The sequence below is a fragment of the Pristiophorus japonicus genome, chromosome 5, assembly GCF_044704955.1.
Source record: "Pristiophorus japonicus isolate sPriJap1 chromosome 5, sPriJap1.hap1, whole genome shotgun sequence".
Classification (NCBI taxonomy): domain Eukaryota; kingdom Metazoa; phylum Chordata; class Chondrichthyes; family Pristiophoridae; genus Pristiophorus; species Pristiophorus japonicus.
The window spans coordinates 4,499,202-4,517,666 of NC_091981.1; the positions used below are offsets into that span (position 1 = coordinate 4,499,202).

The 18,465-nt window shown below is 49.4% G+C and overlaps 1 protein-coding gene across 1 annotated transcript in view; it reads left to right on the top strand.

Annotated features, from left to right (window-relative positions):
* sacm1lb (SAC1 like phosphatidylinositide phosphatase b) overlaps positions 1-14,352 on the top strand; it is an 88,596-nt gene extending 74,244 nt beyond the window's left edge. The window contains exons 16-20 of the mRNA XM_070880320.1: positions 383-455; positions 5,869-5,962; positions 7,886-7,978; positions 10,651-10,708; positions 12,809-14,352. Coding sequence (XP_070736421.1) covers positions 383-455; positions 5,869-5,962; positions 7,886-7,978; positions 10,651-10,708; positions 12,809-12,945 — 455 coding nt within the window. The 3' untranslated portion in view covers positions 12,946-14,352. The remainder of the gene's footprint in view (positions 1-382; positions 456-5,868; positions 5,963-7,885; positions 7,979-10,650; positions 10,709-12,808) is intronic.
* The last annotated feature ends 4,113 nt before the right edge of the window (positions 14,353-18,465 follow it).

An 18,465-nucleotide genomic window follows, 5' to 3' on the forward strand; every position in this document is an offset into this window, starting at 1 on the left:
GCGGTGCTGAGGGAGCGCCGCACTGTCGGAGGGGCGGCGCTGAGGGAGCGCCGCACTGTCGGAGGGGCGGCGCTGAGGGAGCGCCGCACTGTCGGAGGGGCGGCGCTGAGGGAGCGCCGCACTGTCGGAGGGGCGGCGCTGAGGGAGCGCCGCACTGTCGGAGGAGCGGTACTGAGGGAGCGCCGCACTGTCGGAGGAGCAGTACAGTCGATGCCCGAGGAACCCGATACCAGCCTTCAAAGAGAGAGGAGAAAAATGGCAGGGGAAAATTTGGAGGAAAATCTACTTTAAAATCTAGCATTTGTTACTTTTGCCAAATACTTTGATGTTACATTTGCTGAGTGAAGTACTGAAGCTTAGCGATAATTTGATTTGTCCACAGCTTGGGCTGATAATGCGAATGCCTGTGCCAAACAGTATGCTGGAACTGGGGCCTTAAAGACTGACTTTACAAGGTAATTATCTCTGCTAGGGTTAGCTTGCACCGTGAATGTGTTTGTGACAAAATGTTCAGGTGCATGGGGAGGTGAGCAGGGAAAGCAACTCGAGCTGTGGGATATGAAAAAACGTCTCGCTGAGGGACTGTGACACTTGGTTAAGAATATGGCAGTGTGTGTTTTTTACATCAGTTTATTCTGCTTAAACCATTGATTTTAGAAGTTAGTGATTGCATCTTCCACCCTTCAATATGTAGTTTGGGACCTGGAATATCAGGTCCTTCATTGAAACACTGATGAACTCCTTTTCGGCGTGGAAGCAAGTCATCCTTGATACGAGGGCCTGCCTAAGAAGTAGTAGTATCTGTTAGTCTGTATAATTAAACGCCTTGTGTATAGGGGGTCATGTAATACATAGAAACATAGAAAATAGGTGCAGGAGTAGGCCATTCGGCCCTTCTAGCCTGCACCACCATTCAATGAGTTCATGGCTGAACATGCAACTTCAGTACCCCATTCCTGCTTTCTCGCCATACCCCTTGATCCCCCTAGTAGTAAGGACTATATCTAACTCCTTTTTGAATATATTTAGTGAATTGGCCTCAACAACTTTCTATGGTAGAGAATTCCACAGGTTTACCACTCTCTGGGTGAAGAAGTTTCTCCTCATCTCGGTCCTAAATGGCTTACCCCTTATCCTTAGACTGTGACCCCTGGTTCTGGACTTCCCCAACATTGGGAACATTCTTCCTGCATCTAACCTGTCTAAACCCGTCAGAATTTTAAACGTTTCTATGAGATCCCCTCTCATTCTTCTGAACTCCAGTGAATACAAGCCCAGTTGATCCAGTCTTTCTTGATAGGTCAGTCCCGCTATCCCGGGAATCAGTCTGGTGAACCTTCGCTGCACTCCCTCAATAGCAAGAATGTCCTTCCTCAGGTTAGGAGACCAAAACTGTGCATAATACTCACCAATGCCCCGTACAACTGTAGTAACACCTCCCTGCCCCTGTACTCAAATCCCCTCGCTATGAAGGCCAACATGCCATTTGCTTTCTTCACCGCCTGCTGTACCTGCATGCCAACCTTCAATGTTTATGGTGACACGTTAAATCTGTTCTTAGTAGGAAAATGAATATCAACTGTCATGTTTTTATTAGTTGGCTCCAATAAGGAATCTAAGCATATGTAGCGATACGTCCCAAGGTGCTGCACAGGAGCATTATCAGACAAAAATTGACACCGAGCCAAGAGATATTTGGGCAGGGAAGAGGTGGGTTTTAAGGAGCGTCTTAAAGGAGAAAAGTGAGGAGGAGAAAGATATCCAGAGCTTGGACCGAGGCAGCTGAGGGGACGGCTGCCGATGGTGGAGCAATTCTAATCAGGGATAGAATCACAGAAATTTACAACACGGAAGGAGGCCATTCGGCCCATCGTGTCCGTGCCGGCCGACCAAGAGCTACCCAGCCTAATCCCACTTTCCAGCTCTCGGTCCGTAGCCCTGTAGGTTACGGCACTTCAGGTGCACATCCAAATGTGGTGAGGGTTTCTGCCTCTACCACCCTTTCAGGCAGTGAGTTCCAGACCCCCACCACCCTCTGGGTGAAGACATTTCCCCTCGTATCTCCTCTAAACCTCCCCCCAATTACTTTCAATCTATGCCCCTTGCTTGTTGACCCCTCTGTCAGGGGAAACGGGCATTTCCTATCCACTCTATCCAGGCCCCTCAATTTTATACATCTCAGCCTCCTCAAAACAGACTCAGCATCTCCAATATTTCCTCGTAGCCAAAACTCTTCAGTCCAGGCAACATTCTTGTAAATCTCCTCTGCACCCTTTCCAATGCAATCTCATCTTTCCTGTAATGCGGTGACCAGAACTGCACGCAGTACTCCAGCTGCGGCCTAACCAGTGTTTTATACAGTTCAAGCATAACCTCCTTGCTCTTGTATTCTATGCCTCGGCTAATAAAGGCAAGTATTCCATATGCCTTCTTAACCACTTTATCTACCTGGCCTCCTACCTTCAGGGATCTGTGGACCTGCACTCCAAGGTCCTTTTGTTCCTCTACATTTTTCAGTGTTGTACCATTTAACGTGTATTCCCTTGCCTTGTTAGCCCTCCCCAGATGCATTACCTCACACTTATCTGGATTGAATTCCATTTGCCACTGTTCTGCCCATCTGACCAGTTCATTGATATCTTCCTGCAGTCCGCAGCTTTCTTCATTATCAACCACACGACCTATTTTAGTATCATCTACAAACTTCTTAATCATACCCCCAACATTCAAGTCCAAGTCATTGACATATACCACAAAAAGCAAGGGACCCAGCACTGAGCCCTATGGAACCCCACTGGATACAGTCTTCTAGTCACAAAACCTTCCCATCAACCATTACCCGCAGCTTCCTGCCTCTGAGCCAACTTGCCACTTTGCCCTGGATCCCATGGGCTTTTACTTTCGTGACCAGTCTGCCATATGGGACCTTATCAAAAGCTTTGCTAAAATCCATATACACTGCATCGTACACACTGCCCTCATCGACCCTCTTCGAGAAATTCAATCAAGACATGACAAATCCACGCTGACTGTCCTTGATTAATCCATGTCTTTCCAAATGAAGATTTATCCTGTTCCTCAGGATTTTTTCCAATACTTTTCCCATCACTGAGGTTAGGCTGACTGGCCTATAATTACTCGGTCTAGCCATTTCTCCCTTTTTGAACAAAGGCACCGCACCTGTAGTCAGAGAGGATTGGAAAATGATGGTCAGAGCTTCTGCTATTTCCTCTTTTGCTTGTCTTAACAGCCTGGGATACGTTTCATCCGGGCCTGGGGGATTTAATCACTTTCAAAGCCGCTAAGCCCCTTAATACTTCCCCTTTCACTATGTTTATCTCGTCTACTATTTCACACTCCTCCTCCCTCATTGTTGAAGAGGCCATAATTGGAGGGGTGGGGAAGTGTGGGGCTAGAGGAGATTACAGAGATAGGGAGGGGGTGCGGCCATGGTGGGATTTTGAAAACAAGGGTGAGAATTTTAAAACGGAGCCAATATAGGTCAGCGAGCACAGGGGTGATGGGTGAGCGGGACTTGGTGCGAGTTAGGACACGGGCAGCAGTTTTGGATACGTAGGGTAGAATTAGGTTGGCTGGTCAGGAGTGTGTTGGAATAGTCAAGTCTAGAGGTAACAAAGGCTCATAGAATTACATAGAATCTACAGGCTTTCTGCCAAACTGATGTCTGTCGTCTCTCCCTCCCCCCCTCCTCCTCCCGCTCTCCCTCCCCCCCCCCCTCGTCCCGCTCTCCCTCCCCCCCCCTCCTCCCGCTCTCCCTCCCCCCCCCTCCTCCCGCTCTCCCTCCCCCCCCCTCCTCCTGCTCTCCCTCCCCCCCCTCCTCCCGCTCTCCCTCCCCCCCCTCCTCCCGCTCTCCCTCCCCCCCCCTCCCGCTCTCCCTCCCCCCCTCCTCCCGCTCTCCCTCCCCCCCTCCTCCCGCTCCCCCCTCCCTCCCTCCCGCTCCCCCCCTCCCTCCCTCCCGCTCCCCCCCCTCCCTCCCTCCCGCTCCCCCCCCTCCCTCCCTCCCGCTCCCCCCCCTCCCTCCCTCCCGCTCCCCCCCCTCCCTCCCTCCCGCTCCCCCCCCTCCCTCCCTCCCGCTCCCCCCCCTCCCTCCCTCCCGCTCCCCCCCCTCCCTCCCTCCCGCTCCCCCCCCTCCCTCCCTCCCGCTCCCCCCCCTCCCTCCCTCCCGCTCCCCCCCCTCCCTCCCTTCCGCTCCCCCCCTCCCTCCCTTCCGCTCCCCCCCTCCCTCCCTTCCGCTCCCCCCCTCCCTCCCTTCCGCTCCCCCCCTCCCTCCCTCCCGCTCCTCCCCCCGTCCCTCCCTCCCGCTCCTCCCCCCTCCCTCCCTCCCGCTCCCCCCCCCTCCCTCCCTCCCGCTCCCCCCCCCTCCCTCCCTCCCTCCCGCTCCCCCCCCTCCCTCCCTCCCTCCCGCTCCCCCCCCTCCCTCCCTCCCTCCCGCTCCCCCCCCTCCCTCCCGCTCTCCCGCTCCTCCCTCCCTCCCGCTCTCCCGCTCCCCCCTCCCTCCCGCCCTCCCGCTCCCCTCCCTCCCTCCCTCCCGCTCCCCTCCCTCCCTCCCTCCTTCCCCCTCATATATGCACCCAGCCTCGCCTTCAAATGCAGCAATGCTATTTGCTTCTGCCAATGCGTTCCACATTCTCAATGCTCTCTGTGTTGAAGAAGCTCCTAAATTCTTCCTTTGATCTGTTAGTGACTGTCTTCTATTACTGTCCTGTGTTTTTGGACTCGTCCATAAGAACATAAGAATTAGGAGCAGGAGTCGGCCATTCGGCCCCTCGAACCTGCTCCGCCATTCAATAAGATCACGGCTGATCTTCGACCTCAACTCCACTTTCCCGCCCGATCCCCATATCCCTCGATTCCCAGAGAGTCCAAAAATCTATCGATCTCAGCCTTGAATATACTCAACGACTCAGCATCCACAGCCCTCTAGGGCAGAGAATTCCAAAGATTCACCACCCTCTGAGTGAAGAAATTCCTCCTCATCTCAGTTTTAAATGGATGACTACGTTCTGAGACTATGTCCCCTAGTTCTAGATTCCCCCACGAGGGGAAACATCCTCTCTGCATCCACCCTGTCAAGCCCCCTCAGAATTATCTGTTTCAATAAGATATGTCTCATTCTTCTCAACGCGCAAATGATTATAGGCCCAACCTGCTCAACCTTTCTTCATAAGTCAACCCCTTCATCTCTGGAATCAACCTACGCACTTGAAGTGCTGTAACCTACAGGGCTACGGACCAAGAACTGGAAAGTGGGATTAGGCTGGATAGCTCTTTGTCGGCCGGCACGGACACGATGGGCCGTATGGCCTCTTTCCGTGCTGCAAATTTCTACGATTTAAGATGAGAAACCTGTCTGTCCTTTGGTGCTGCAGGTTAGCATCTTTGTGAAAAGATATTTCGACACTAGTGTGTAAACATTGGACATGCATGTTGCTGGGGTCAGCTGTTGTATCCGGTACTGAGTTACCCAGTGCGGACCACGGGCTCGAAATACTGCCAATTAAATTACTAGTTGCTGATGGAACTAGCATTCAGAAGATCGGATAACTAGTTGGGAAACTGAAATCCTGCCCTGGAGTACCTGGAATGGGTTTTCAGGAATATACCAGGAGCTTTCTTGGCCCGCTTTCGGATCTGCCTGACATTGATGGGGGGGGAAATGAAATGGCATTACCAGGAAATGGCTGGCTGCCGCTTTCTGCAGATTTAATCAGCACGTTGCTGCCGATCCCTGGGCGTTTTAGCCCCGTTATTTTAATATAAGGGCAGCCCGCCGGCTGCTTGTTTGTGTTCAGCGCGACTCTTTGCTGTTTTAATACGGGTGTTTCATCGCCCATCTGCTTCCTGCAGGACTGGGAAGAGAACCAAGTGGGGTCTTGTAATGGATGGATGGAACTCGATGATCAGATACTACAAGAATAACTTCTCCGATGGATTTCGACAGGTAACACAAGCTCTCCTTCATTACTTTCCCAAAAGAAGATAGGACATAGGAGCAGGAGTCGGCCATTCGGCCCCTTGAGCCTGCTCCACCATTCAATGGCTGATCTTCGACCTCTGCTCCACTTTCCCACCACATTCTCATATCCCTTGATTCACCTAGACTCCAATAATCTCTCTGTCTCTGTCTCTGTCTCTGTGTCTCTGTCTCTGTCTCTGTCTCTCTGTCTCTCTGTCTCTCTGTCTCTCTGTCTCTCTGTCTCTCTGTCTCTCTGTCTCTCTGTCTCTCTGTCTCTCTGTGTCTCTGTGTCTCTGTCTCTGTCTCTGTCTCTGTCTCTCTCTGTCTCTCTCTGTCTCTCTCTGTCTCTCTCTGTCTCTCTCTCTCTCTCTCTCTCTCTGTCTCTCTCTCTCTGTCTCTCTCTCTCTGTCTCTCTCTCTCTCTGTCTCTCTGCCTCTCTCTCTCTCGTTCTGTATTTAACCAAAACTGATTTTTATCTTCTTCAAAAATGTCTGAAAAGTCCAACTAACGATTGCCATCTCTTACTCTTGATGGCTGCGCTCTTAATCCTTCATCAATTGCATTCTTGCCCATTACTTCCTCTGGTCTGAAATGGAATTATCTTCCCTCGATAAAGCTGCCTCAGGGAAGCTGGATTCCCGCTTCAATACTAGATGTTTCTTTGCTTCTGCACAGCTCATATTGCCCTCTGAGCCCATCATTGATCCCATTATCTCGGGAGCTTTCTTCGTGTACTTGACTTGCACTGCTGGACAGGTTACAATACTGGTCATCCGCTAGATTTTTGTCTCGATTCTAGCCAGCAGCGTTTCAATCTTTCTTGTCTGTCTCAATGTTTCCAATACTAAAATGGTCATGAGCTCCAAATGTGCCCTCTTGTACGCTCTTGTCTCCACATGCATGCTATTGGAACTATGACCGATGGCACTGCTTCTTGCAGTAAATCTTTCTTTTCCCAAGACCTCGGATAGGAGTGCCAGTCGTGGCTCAGTGGGCATCACTCTCTCGCCTCTAAGTCAGAAGGTTGTGGGTTCAAGTCCCACTCCAGGGACTTGAGCACAAAAATCTAGGTTGAAACTCATAATGAGGGAGCGCCGCACTGTCGGAGGGGCAGTACTGAGGGAGCGCCGCACTGTCAGAGGGGCAGTACTGAGGGAGAGCCGCACTGTCGGAGGGGCAGTACTGAGGGAGCGCCGCACTGTCGGAGGGGCAATACTGAGGGAGCGACGCACTGTCGGAGGGGCAGTACTGAGGGAGCGCTGCACTGTCGGAGGGGCAGTACTGAGGGCGCGCCGCACTGTCGGAGGGGCAGTACTGAGGGAGTGCCTCACTGTCGGAGGGGCAGCACTGAGGGAGCGCCGCACTGTCGGAGGGGCAGTACTGAGGGAGCGCCGCACTGTCGGAGGGGCAGTACTGAGGGAGCGCCGCACTGTCGGAGGGGCAGTACTGAGGGAGCGCCGCACTGTCGGAGGGGCAGTACTGAGGGAGCGCCTCACTGTCGGAGGTGTCTTTCGGATGAGACTTTAAACCGAGGCCACGACTGCTCTCTCAGGTGGACCTAAAGATCCCATGGCACTATTTTGAAGAAGAGCAGGGGAACTCCGGTGTCCTGGGGCCAATATTTATCCCTTAACCAACATAGTAAAACAGATTATCTGGTCATTATCACATTGCTGTGAGTGGGAGCTTGCTGTGCACAAATTGGCTGCCGTGTTTCCCACATTACAACAGTGACGATACTCCAAAAATTAATTGATTGGCGGTAAAACTATTTGGGAGGTCCGGTGCTTGTGAAAGGCGCTATAGAAATGCAAGTCTTTCTTTTAGCTCTTCAGCTACATTTCTAAATAAATAATAAAACTGGTTTTATATTTGTTAATGCTTTATGAACTTTTAATCTTGTTCCAGGATTCAATCGACCTGTTTCTTGGAAACTATGTTGTGGATGAGACTGATACGTTGGTTCTTTCACATGACCAGAAAGAATGGCGGTTCCTAGCGGTGAGTTTGGAGACAGCCATTCATTTTAATAAACTATTTATTATTGAGTACGACTTTGGTTACAATCTGAATCTGTATAACGATGTTGTTTGGTGTGATGGGGAAAGATTACAAGAGACGTGTAGTTTGTCTCTCCATCCCTCCTGAGACACCGAGTGGAGAAATGAGGTGCCTCCCCCCACAGATCTCAGTGGGCCGGTCGATGTGAGGTGTTCCAGAGTCTGGGACCCACAGATCTCAGTGGGCCGGTCGATGTGAGGTGTTCCAGGGTCTGGGACCCACAGATCTCAGTGGGCCGGTCGATGTGAGGTGTTCCAGGGTCTGGGACCCACAGATCTCAGTGGGAGGGTCGATGTGAGGTGTTCCAGAGTCTAGGACCCACAGATCTCAGTGGGCCGGTCGATGTGAGGTGTTCCAGGGTCTGGGACCCACAGATCTCAGTGGGAGGGTCGATGTGAGGTGTTCCAGGGTCTGGGACCCACAGATCTCAGTGGGAGGGTCGATGTGAGGTGTTCCAGGGTCTGGGACTTGGCCACAGATCTCAGTGGGCCGGTCGATGTGAGGTGTTCCAGAGTCTGGGACCCACAGATCTCAGTGGGCCGGTCGATGTGAGGTGTTCCAGGGTCTGGGACCCACAGATCTCAGTGGGCCGGTCGATGTGAGGTGTTCCAGGGTCTGAGACCCACAGATCTCAGTGGGCCGGTCGATGTGAGGTGTTCCAGGGTCTAGGACACACAGATCTCAGTGGGCCGATCGATGTGAGGTGTTCCAGGGTCTGGGACCCACAGATCTCAGTGGGCCGGTCGATGTGAGTTATCCCAGGGTCTGGGACCCACAGATCTCAGTGGGTCGGTCGATGTGAGGTGTTCCAGGGTCTGGGACCCACAGATCTCAGTGGGCCGGTCGATGTGAGGTGTTCCAGGGTCTGGGACTCAGGGCCACAGTTGCACTTCGGACCGTTCCCCGTGTGGAGCAGGTGGGTGCAGCGCCCGTGTCCCGTGCGGATTGAGCCGAGCGCTCGCTGCCCGCTGTCTCCGAGGGAGGGCGAGGCCTGGGACCTCTGCTGGTGGGGCAGTGACAGAGTGTTGGGTCCTTATGTTGCCGGAGTCCCACAATTCCCTCCACCTGGACAGCGGGTCGATACCGGCTGCGTGAATATTGGCCGGCGATTGTGAGCGCTTTTGTGGTGGGCTTTAACCTTGTTACAGACTTAAAACTGCGATATTTTTAGTGAGGATTCAGGTAGTCTTGCCTGAGCTTTGATTAGCTTGCCGAGTTTTATTTTTAATATGGGGGAAGTGTGTTGAATTCTGTAACGTCAGTAAAGGTAACCCTGGGCAAGGTGTCCGAAATCAGGTCGCTGATCCATTTCAGTCCTTCAGATTAGTACACAAAATAAAATTGGCATTTCCTCTCCTGTAGTGGTCCATTGTATTTGCTTAATCGGTGGCCTTAAAACCCCTTCAGTTAAAATCAAAGACATTTATAGCACAGAAGGAGGCCATTCAGCCCATCGTCTCTGTATCTCCAGCCTAATCTCACTTTCCAGCTCCTGGTCCGTAGCCCTGTAGGTTACGGCACTTCGAGTGTATTATCCAGCGGTGAGGGTTTCTGCCTCTACCACCCTTTCAGGCCGTGAGTTCCAGACCCCCACCACCCTCTGGGTGAAAAAGTTCTCCTCAACTCCCCTCTAATCCTTCTACCAATTATGTTAAATCTATGCCCCCTGGTTACTGACCCCTCTGCTAAGGGATACAGGTCATTCCCATCCACTCTATTTAGGCCCCTCATAATTATCACCGTATTTAATTGCTTCTGCTGAAGAACTTCAACCTGTCAATTAATGGCGGTTTGTTCATTATGTGCTGGGGTGCATGGCAGTCCTGATCTGCCACAAGCTTTAACGGTTGCACAGGAGGTATGATGATCAGAATCAAAGGCTGGGGATGAAGAGCTAACTGCAGGTAATTCTGTTACCATTTTGAGGAAGACTTAGTAAATAAGGTTGCCTCAATAAGTCTTGAACCCAGACAGTTAGTACTGCGCTCTCTAAAGGTCACTGCGGCTGCAGTCGCGCTGGAATTATTTACACTGATCATTTCCAAGCATCAACTTGAGATTGAGTACACCAGCCCTATATTCCCGAGAGTTTAGAAGAAAGAGAGGTGATCTAATTGAAATATATAAAGTTCTTAAAGGGATTGACAGGGTAGATGCTGAGAGGATGTTTCCCCCGGGCTGGAGAGTCTAGAACCAGGGGTCACAGTCTCAGGATAAGGGGTCGGCCATTTAGGACTGAGATGAGGAGGAATTTCTTCACTCAGAGGGTGGTGAATCTTTGGAATTCTCTGCCCCAGAGGGCTGTGGATGCTGAGTCGTTGAGTATATTCAAGGCTGAGATCGATAGATTTTTGGACTCTCGGGGAATCGAGGGATATGAGGATCGGGTGGGAAAGTGGAGTTGAGGTCGAAGATCAGCCGTGATCTTATTGAATGACGGAGCAGGCTCGAGGGGCCGAATGGCCGACTCCTGCTCCTGATTCTCATGTACTAACTGGAGACATTCCTGAGGGGCTCGGAATATTGTAAATTTAGCATTAGTATTTGAAGAAACCTGTGCAGGAAAACTGTTGATTGTGGTGAAGTATATTTGCACTTTTGTTCTTTCACAGCTGCCTATAATCATGGTTGTGGCTTTCTCGATGTGCATCATCTGTCTACTTATGGCTGGTAAGTGAAATGAGAAGATAGAAGCAACACGGATCTTACTACTTTTCTGCATTTTGGGATTCAGCTTGAATTAAACAATTGTGTCTAGCGCATAACATCTAAAATTCAGGCTTTTGCAATGCTGCTGCGAAGTTAGTGTATAGAATCGTAGAGATGTACGGCACAGGAGGCCATTCGGCCCATCGTGTCCCCGCCGGCCGACAAAGAGCTACCCGGCCTAATCCCACTTTCCCGCTCTCGGTCCGTAGCCCTGTAGGTTACGGCACTTCAGGTGCACATCCAAATACTTTTTAAATGCGGTGAGGGTTTCTGCCTCTACCACCCTTTCAGGCCGTGAGTTCCAGACCCCCACCGCCCTCTGGGTGAAGACATTTCCCCTCAAATCCCCTCTAAACCTCCCCCCAATTACTTTCAATCTATGCCCCCTCTTTTCGAGAACTTTGTACCTTCTGGCTGGGCCGGAAGAACGTGTCCGTAGTCTCGTCTAGAATTCTTCGAAATCGCTTGGGAAAAACTGGAGCAATATATCTCTCCACTGGTTAAAGGAACAGCCTTTAAAAACTGCTTTTCAGCCAGAGACTGATTCTAAATGAAAGGGAAATCATGCTTGACAAATCTATAATTTTTTGAGGATGTAACTAGTAGAGTGGACAAGGGAGAACCAGTGGATGTGGTGTATTTGGACTTTCAAAAGGCTTTTGACAAGGTCCCACACAAGAGATTGGTGTGCAAAATTAAAGCACATGGTATTGGGGGTAATGTACTGACATGGATAGAGAACTGGTTGGCAGACAGGAAGCAGAGAGTCAGGATAAATGGGTCCTTTTCAGAATGGCATGCAGTGACTAGTGGGGTACCGCAAGGTTCAGTGCTGGGACCCCAGCTATTTACAACATACATTAATGATTTGGATGAAGGAATTGAGTGTAATATCTCCAAGTTTGCAGATGACACTAAGCTGAGTGGCAGTGTGAGCTGTGAGGAGGATGCTAAGAGGCTGCAGGGTGACTTGGACAGGTTAGGTGAGTGGGCAAATGTATGGCAGATGCAGTATAATGTGGATAAATGTGAGGTTATCCACTTTGGTGGCAAAAACAGGAAGGCAGAATATTATCTGAATGGTGACAGATTAGGAAAGGGGGAGGTGCAACGAGACCTGGGTGTCATGGTACATCAGTCATTGAAAGTTGGCATGCAGGTACAGCAGGCGGTGAAGGCAAATGGCATGTTGGCCTTTATAGCTAGGGGATTTGAGTATAGGAGCAGGGAGGTCTTACTGCAGTTGTACAGGGCCTTGGTGAGGCCTCACCTGGAATATTGTGTGCAGTTTTGGTCTCCTAATCTGAGGAAGGACATTCTTGCTATTGAGGGAGTGCAGCGAAGGTTCACCAGACTGATTCCCGGGATGGCAGGACTGACATGAAGAAAGACTGGATTGACTAGGCCTGTATTCACTGGAATTTAGAAGAATGAGAGGGGATCTCATAGAAACATATAAAATTCTGACGGGACTGAACAGGTTAGATGCAGGAAGAATGTTCCCGATGTTGGGGAAGTCCAGAACCAGGGGTCACAGTCTAAGGATAAGGGGTAGGCCATTTAGGACCGAGATGAGGAGAAACTTCTTCACTCAGAGAATTGTGAACCTGTGGAATTCTCTTATCACAGAAAGTTATTGAGGCCAGTTCATTAGATATATCCAAGAGGAAGCTAGATATGGCCCTTCCGGCTAAAGGGATCAAGGGGTATGGAGAGAAAGCAGGAAAGGGGTACTGAGGGAATGATCAGCCATGAACTCATTGAATGGCGGTGCAGGCTCGAAGGGCTGAATGGCCTACTTCTGCACCTATTTTCTATGTTTCTATGTAAATTTCTATGTTAAAACCTACCTCTTTAAACAAGCTTTTGGTCATCTGCCGTCATTTCTTATGTGGCTCGGTGTCCGATTTATCTGTTTTGTCTTAAAACACTCCTGCGAAGCACCTTGGGACGTTTTGCTACGTTACAGGCGCTATATAAATAAAAGGTCTTGTTGCTGTTTATTCTACCATGCCGGGCATTAACCATGGGACTGTTCTGTTTTTGTGGACCTGACGCTAGGCGACACGTGGACTGAGACCTTGGCCTACGTGCTGTTCTGGGGCAGTGCCAGCTTTGGGACCGCTGCCATCATACTCTTCAACGGCAAGGAGTTTGTCGATGTGCCGAAGCTGGTCCAGAAGGAAAAGATGGACTGAATTTGTGCCTGTGGAAAGCAGCTCGGTTGCCAAGATTCTGCACCCATCTGGAGGATCTTCTGATCTGCTTTCCACACACTGGGTTCCCTTCCCCGTGTCCAGTGGTTACGAACCGCAGTCGGAGACTCATCGTTCAGCCTTAGCCCTGATAAACTTTCTCTTCCTTTGTCATTCCGGACGATTTTAAGAACAAAAAAAATATTCCTGTCCGTGTGCGATCTTCCGATGGTCCGATTCGATGTCCAAAAGTGTAAAGCAAACTCTATTGTTCCGTACAGGGTGTCCGCTCGCAATGCAAGAGACGCACTTTCTTCCTTTTTCCACTCGGCTTGTTTGTATATATATATATCATGAAATCGCACCGCAGCAGTAGCCCATTCGCAGAAATGAGTTCGTTGCTTCCCGACCTTCCAAGTTGTCGAATTCAAAAGTTTTGTATAAAAATTTTTAACAAATTTTGCAAGGCAACTTGCAGCATGACCTCAGTTCATCCTGTCCGGTGTTTAAAGAGCTGCTGCTTTAGTGCGAAAGGTCGATATCTGCGACAACTATAGCTTTCAAGGTAGGGGGTGCTGTAATTTACCTGCAAAACTGTACAGTGAGTTTTAGACGAATATGGAATTTGTATTATGTTACAGAATCGACTGTATATCTTGTTTCCTCCTATTGTGTTCTTGCTATTTTCTTCACACTAATTACTGTATAATATCATCATCGAAGTGTTCAAATCTGCTCTTCGAGAGAGAGAGAGATGATCTCGCTTGGTAACAGGAGACCCTCTCGACATACATTTCTGTGAGCGCCTCTTCTACTTTACATTAAGAATGATAATATATAAGCGTTAACTGTTGAAATATTCATGATGGAATGGTTTATATGTTCGTTCCTCTTAGCCGAATAATGCATTCAGATTCACCTTTTTATTCCCCAAACAGTGCCTGGTTTATTTGTTCATGTGTCTTTTGTTTTAAATACACGTTTGACTACATCTGTAAATCGTTAATAAGTTGCATTGGATGCTGTCGACCATTTGACTGCACACATCTCTGTCGGAGATGTGCAAAACGGGACTGCAACTTGTGGGGCAACAAATTTGCAAAATGCCTTTAAATAGTTGTGCAATCATTGAGGTGGAGGGTGATTCAATCAGTGTACTTTGCAAATTGAGAACAAGAGTCGTCTTTCAGAATTGAACCCTGAGAAATCTGTTGTAAGAAATTAGGTCAGACACTTACTGATAACTGTAGTAGGGGGTGGGGGGTGCGGGGTGATGTGGGAATTGTTCCTATTTATACAAGTGGAACTGTGATCAGTTTTCTAACTATTTCCATTCCATTGTCGCCCGGCGCTGTGTTCTGTTTCCGTGTTCCTTTTTGGAATAACAAATAAAATCCAAATAAGAATGAAGATTTTTGTGAAGTGTTTTTTTGTTGAACCTCTGCGGTCTTGCTCACAATACATAAGAACATAAGAATTAGGAACAGGAGTAGGCCATCTAGCCCCTCGAACCTGCTCCGCCATTCAACGAGATCATGGCTGATCTGGCCGTGGACTCAGCTCCACTTACCCGCCCGCTCCCCGTAACCCTTAATTCCCTTATTGTTTAAAAATCTATCTATCTGTGACTTGAATACATTCAATGAGCTAGCCTCAACTGCTTCCTTGGGCAGAGAATTCCACAGATTCACAACCCTCTGGGAGAAGAAATTCCTTCTCAACTCGGTTTTAAATTGGCTCCCCCGTATTTTGAGGCTGTGCCCCCTAGTTCTAGTCTCCCCGACCAGTGGAAACAACCTCTCTGCCTCTAACTTGTCTATCCCTTTCATGATTTTAAATGTTTCTATAAGATCACCCCTCATCCTTCTGAACTCCAACGAGTAAAGATCCAGTCGACTCAATCTATCATCATAAGGTAACCCTCTCATCTCCGGAATCAGCCGAGTGAATTGTCTCTGTACCCTCTCCAAAGCTAGTATATCCTTCCTTAAGTAAGGTGACCAAAACTGCATGCAGTACTCCAGGTGCGGCCTCACCAATACCCTGTACAGTTGCAGCAGGACCTCCCTGCTTTTATACTCCATCCCTCTCGCAATGAAGGCCAACATTCCATTCACCTTCCTGATTACCTGCTGCACCTGCAAACTAACTTTTTGGGATTCAACCCCCAGGTCCCTCTGCACCGCAGCATGTTATAATTTCTCCCCATTCAAATAATATTCCCTTTTACTGTTTTTTTTCCCCAAGGTGGATGACCTCACATTTTCCGACATTGTATTCCATCTGCCAAACCTTAGCCCATTCGCTTAACCTATCTAAATCTCTTTGCAGCCTCTCTGTCCTCTACACAACCCGCTTTCCCACTAATCTTTGTGTCATCTGCAAATTTTGTTACACTACACTCTGTCCCCTCTTCCAGGTCATCTATGTATATTGTAAACAGTTGTGGTCCCAGCACCGATCCCTGTGGCACACCACTAACCACCGATTTCCAACCCGAAAAGGACCCATTTATCCCGACTCTCTGCTTTCTGTTCACCAGCCAATTCTCTATCCATGCTAATACATTTCCTCTGACTCCATGTACCTTTATCTTCTGCAGTAACCTTTTGTTACCTTATCGAATGCTTTTTGGAAATCTAAATACACCACATCTATCGGTACACCTCTATCCACCATGCTCGTTATATCAAAGAATTCCAGTAAATTAGTTAAACATGATTTCCCCTTCATGAATCCATGTTGCGTCTGCTTGATTGCACTATTCCTATCTAGATGTCCCGCTATTTCTTCCTTAATGATGGCTTCAAGCATTTTCCCCACTACAGATGTTAAACTAACCGGCCTATAGTTACCTGCCTTTTGCCTGCCCCCTTTTTTAAACAGAGGCGTTACATTAGCTGCTTTCCAATCCGCTGGTACCTCCCCAGAGTCCAGAGAATTTTGGTAGATTATAACGAATGCATCTGCTATAACTTCCGCCATCTCTTTTAATACCCTGGGATGCATTTCATCAGGACCAGGGGACTTGTCTACCTTGAGTCCCGTCTGTCTGTCCAGCACTATCCCCCTAGTGATAATGAATTTTCTCAAGGTCCTCCCTTCCCACATTCCCGTGACTAGCAATTTTTGGCATGGTTTTTGTGTCTTCCACTTTGAAGACCAAAGCAAAATAATTGTTTAAGTTCTCAGCCATTTCCACATTTCCCATTATTAAATCCCCCTTCTCATCTTCTAAGTAAGAAATAGGAGCAGGAGTAGGCCATACGGCCCCTCGAGCCTGCTCCGCCACTTAATAAGATCATGGCTGATCTGATCATGGACTCAGCTCCATTTCCCTGCCCGCTCCCCATAACCCTTTATCCCTTATCGTTTAAGAAACTGAATAAATTTAAGACAGAGATGTACAATGTCCCGGCTTCCACAGCTCTCTGAGGCAGCGAATTCCACAGATTTACAACCCTCTGAGAATAAATTTCTCCTCATCTCAGTTTTAAATGGGCGGCCCCTTATTCTAAGATCATGTCCTCTAGTTCTAGTCTCCCCCATCAGTGAAAACATCCTCTCTGCATCCACCTTGTCAAGCCCCCTCATAATCTTATACGTTTCGATAAGATCACCTCTCATTCTTCTGAGTTCCAATGAGTAGAGGCCCAACCTACTCAACCTTTCCTCATAAGTCAATCCCCTCATCTCTGGAATCAACCGAGTGAACCTTCTCTGAACTGCCTCCAAAGCAAGTATATCCTTTCGTAAATATGGAACCCAAAACTGCACGCAGTATTCCAGGTGTGGCCTCACCAATACCCTGTATAACTGTAGCAAGACTTCCCTGCTTTTATACTCCATCCCCTAATGCAGACTTGAACTCAGCATGTTGGTACGCTGCTTCTGTTTCAGGACTCGCCATTCACAGCCCTGCACTAATGGTCCAGAGACGCGAGTTCAAATCTCACCATGGAAGCTGGGGAATTTAAATTCAATTCATTTAATAAGCTAGTATCAGTAATGGTGACCATGAAACTACCGGATTATCGTAAAACCCCGTCTGGTTCACCAATGTTCTTCAGGGAAGGAAATCTGCCGCCCTTACCTGGTCTGGCCCATATGTGACTCCAGACCCACATCACTGGGTTGACTTAACAGCCCTCTGAAATGGCTCAGCAAGTCACTCCATTGTACCAAACCACTACAACCATCCATCTTCAGCTGTGTCATTAATGACCTTCCCTCCATCATAAGGTCAGAAGTGGGGATGTTCACTGATGATTGTACAGTTCCATTCGCAACTCCTCAGATAATGAAGCAATCCATGCCTGCATATAGCAAGACCTGAATGACATTCAGGCTTGGGCTGATAATTCGTGTCACACAAGTGACAGGCAATGACCATCTCCAAAACGCGAGAGTCTAACCACCTCCCCTTGACATTTAACAGCATTACCATCACCGAATCCCCACCATCAACATCCTGGGGGTCACCATTGACCAGAAACTTAACTGGACCAGACACACAAATACTGTGGCTACAAGAGCGGGTCAGAGGCTGGGTATTCTGCGGCAAATCTCTCACCTCCTGACTCCCCAAAGCCTTTCCACCATCTACAAGGCACAAGTCAGGAGTGTGATGGAACACTCTCCACTTGCCTGGATGAGTGCAGCTCCAACAACACTCAAGAAGCTCGACACCATCCAGGACAAAGCAGCCGCTTGATCGGCCCCCCATCCACCACCTTCAACACTCACTCCCTCCACCACCGGCGCCCCCTGGCTGCAGTGTGCCCCATCTACAAGATGCACTGCAGCAACTCGCCAAGGCTTCTTCGGCAGCACCTCCCAAACCCACGACCTCTACCACCTAGAAGGACAAGGGCAGCAGGCGCATGGGAACACCACCACCTCCACGTTCCCCTCCCAGTCACACACCATCCCGACTGGGAAATATATCGGCCGTTCCTTCATCGTCGCTGGGTCACAATCCTGGAACTCCCTCCCTAACAGCACTGTGGGAGCACCTTCACCACACGGACTGCAGCGGTTCAAGGCGGCGGCTCACCACCACCTTCTCAAGGGGCAGTTAGGGATGGGCAATAAATGCCGGCCTTGCCAGCGACACCCACATCCCAGGAATGATTAAAAAAATGCCTATTTCTTATACTTAAATTCTATGTAATGTTGGAACGGAGACAGCAATTCTGGATTTCCTTTAAAGCTTGCAGTGTCAGCCGTAGCTCAGTGGGCAGCACCCTCGCCTCCGAGTCAGAAGGTTGTGGGTTCAAGTCCCACTCCAGGGACTTCAGCACAAAAATCTAGGCTGACACTCCCAGTGCAGTACTGAGGGAGTGCCGCACTGTCGGAGGGGCAGTACTGAGGGAACGCTGCACTGTCAGAGAGGAAGTATTGAGGGAGCCCTGCACTGTTGGAGGGGTAGTATTGAGGGAGCGCCGCACTGTCGGAGGGGCAGTACTGAGGGAGCGCCGCACTGTCGGAGGGGCAGTACTGAGGGAGTGCTGCACTGTCGGA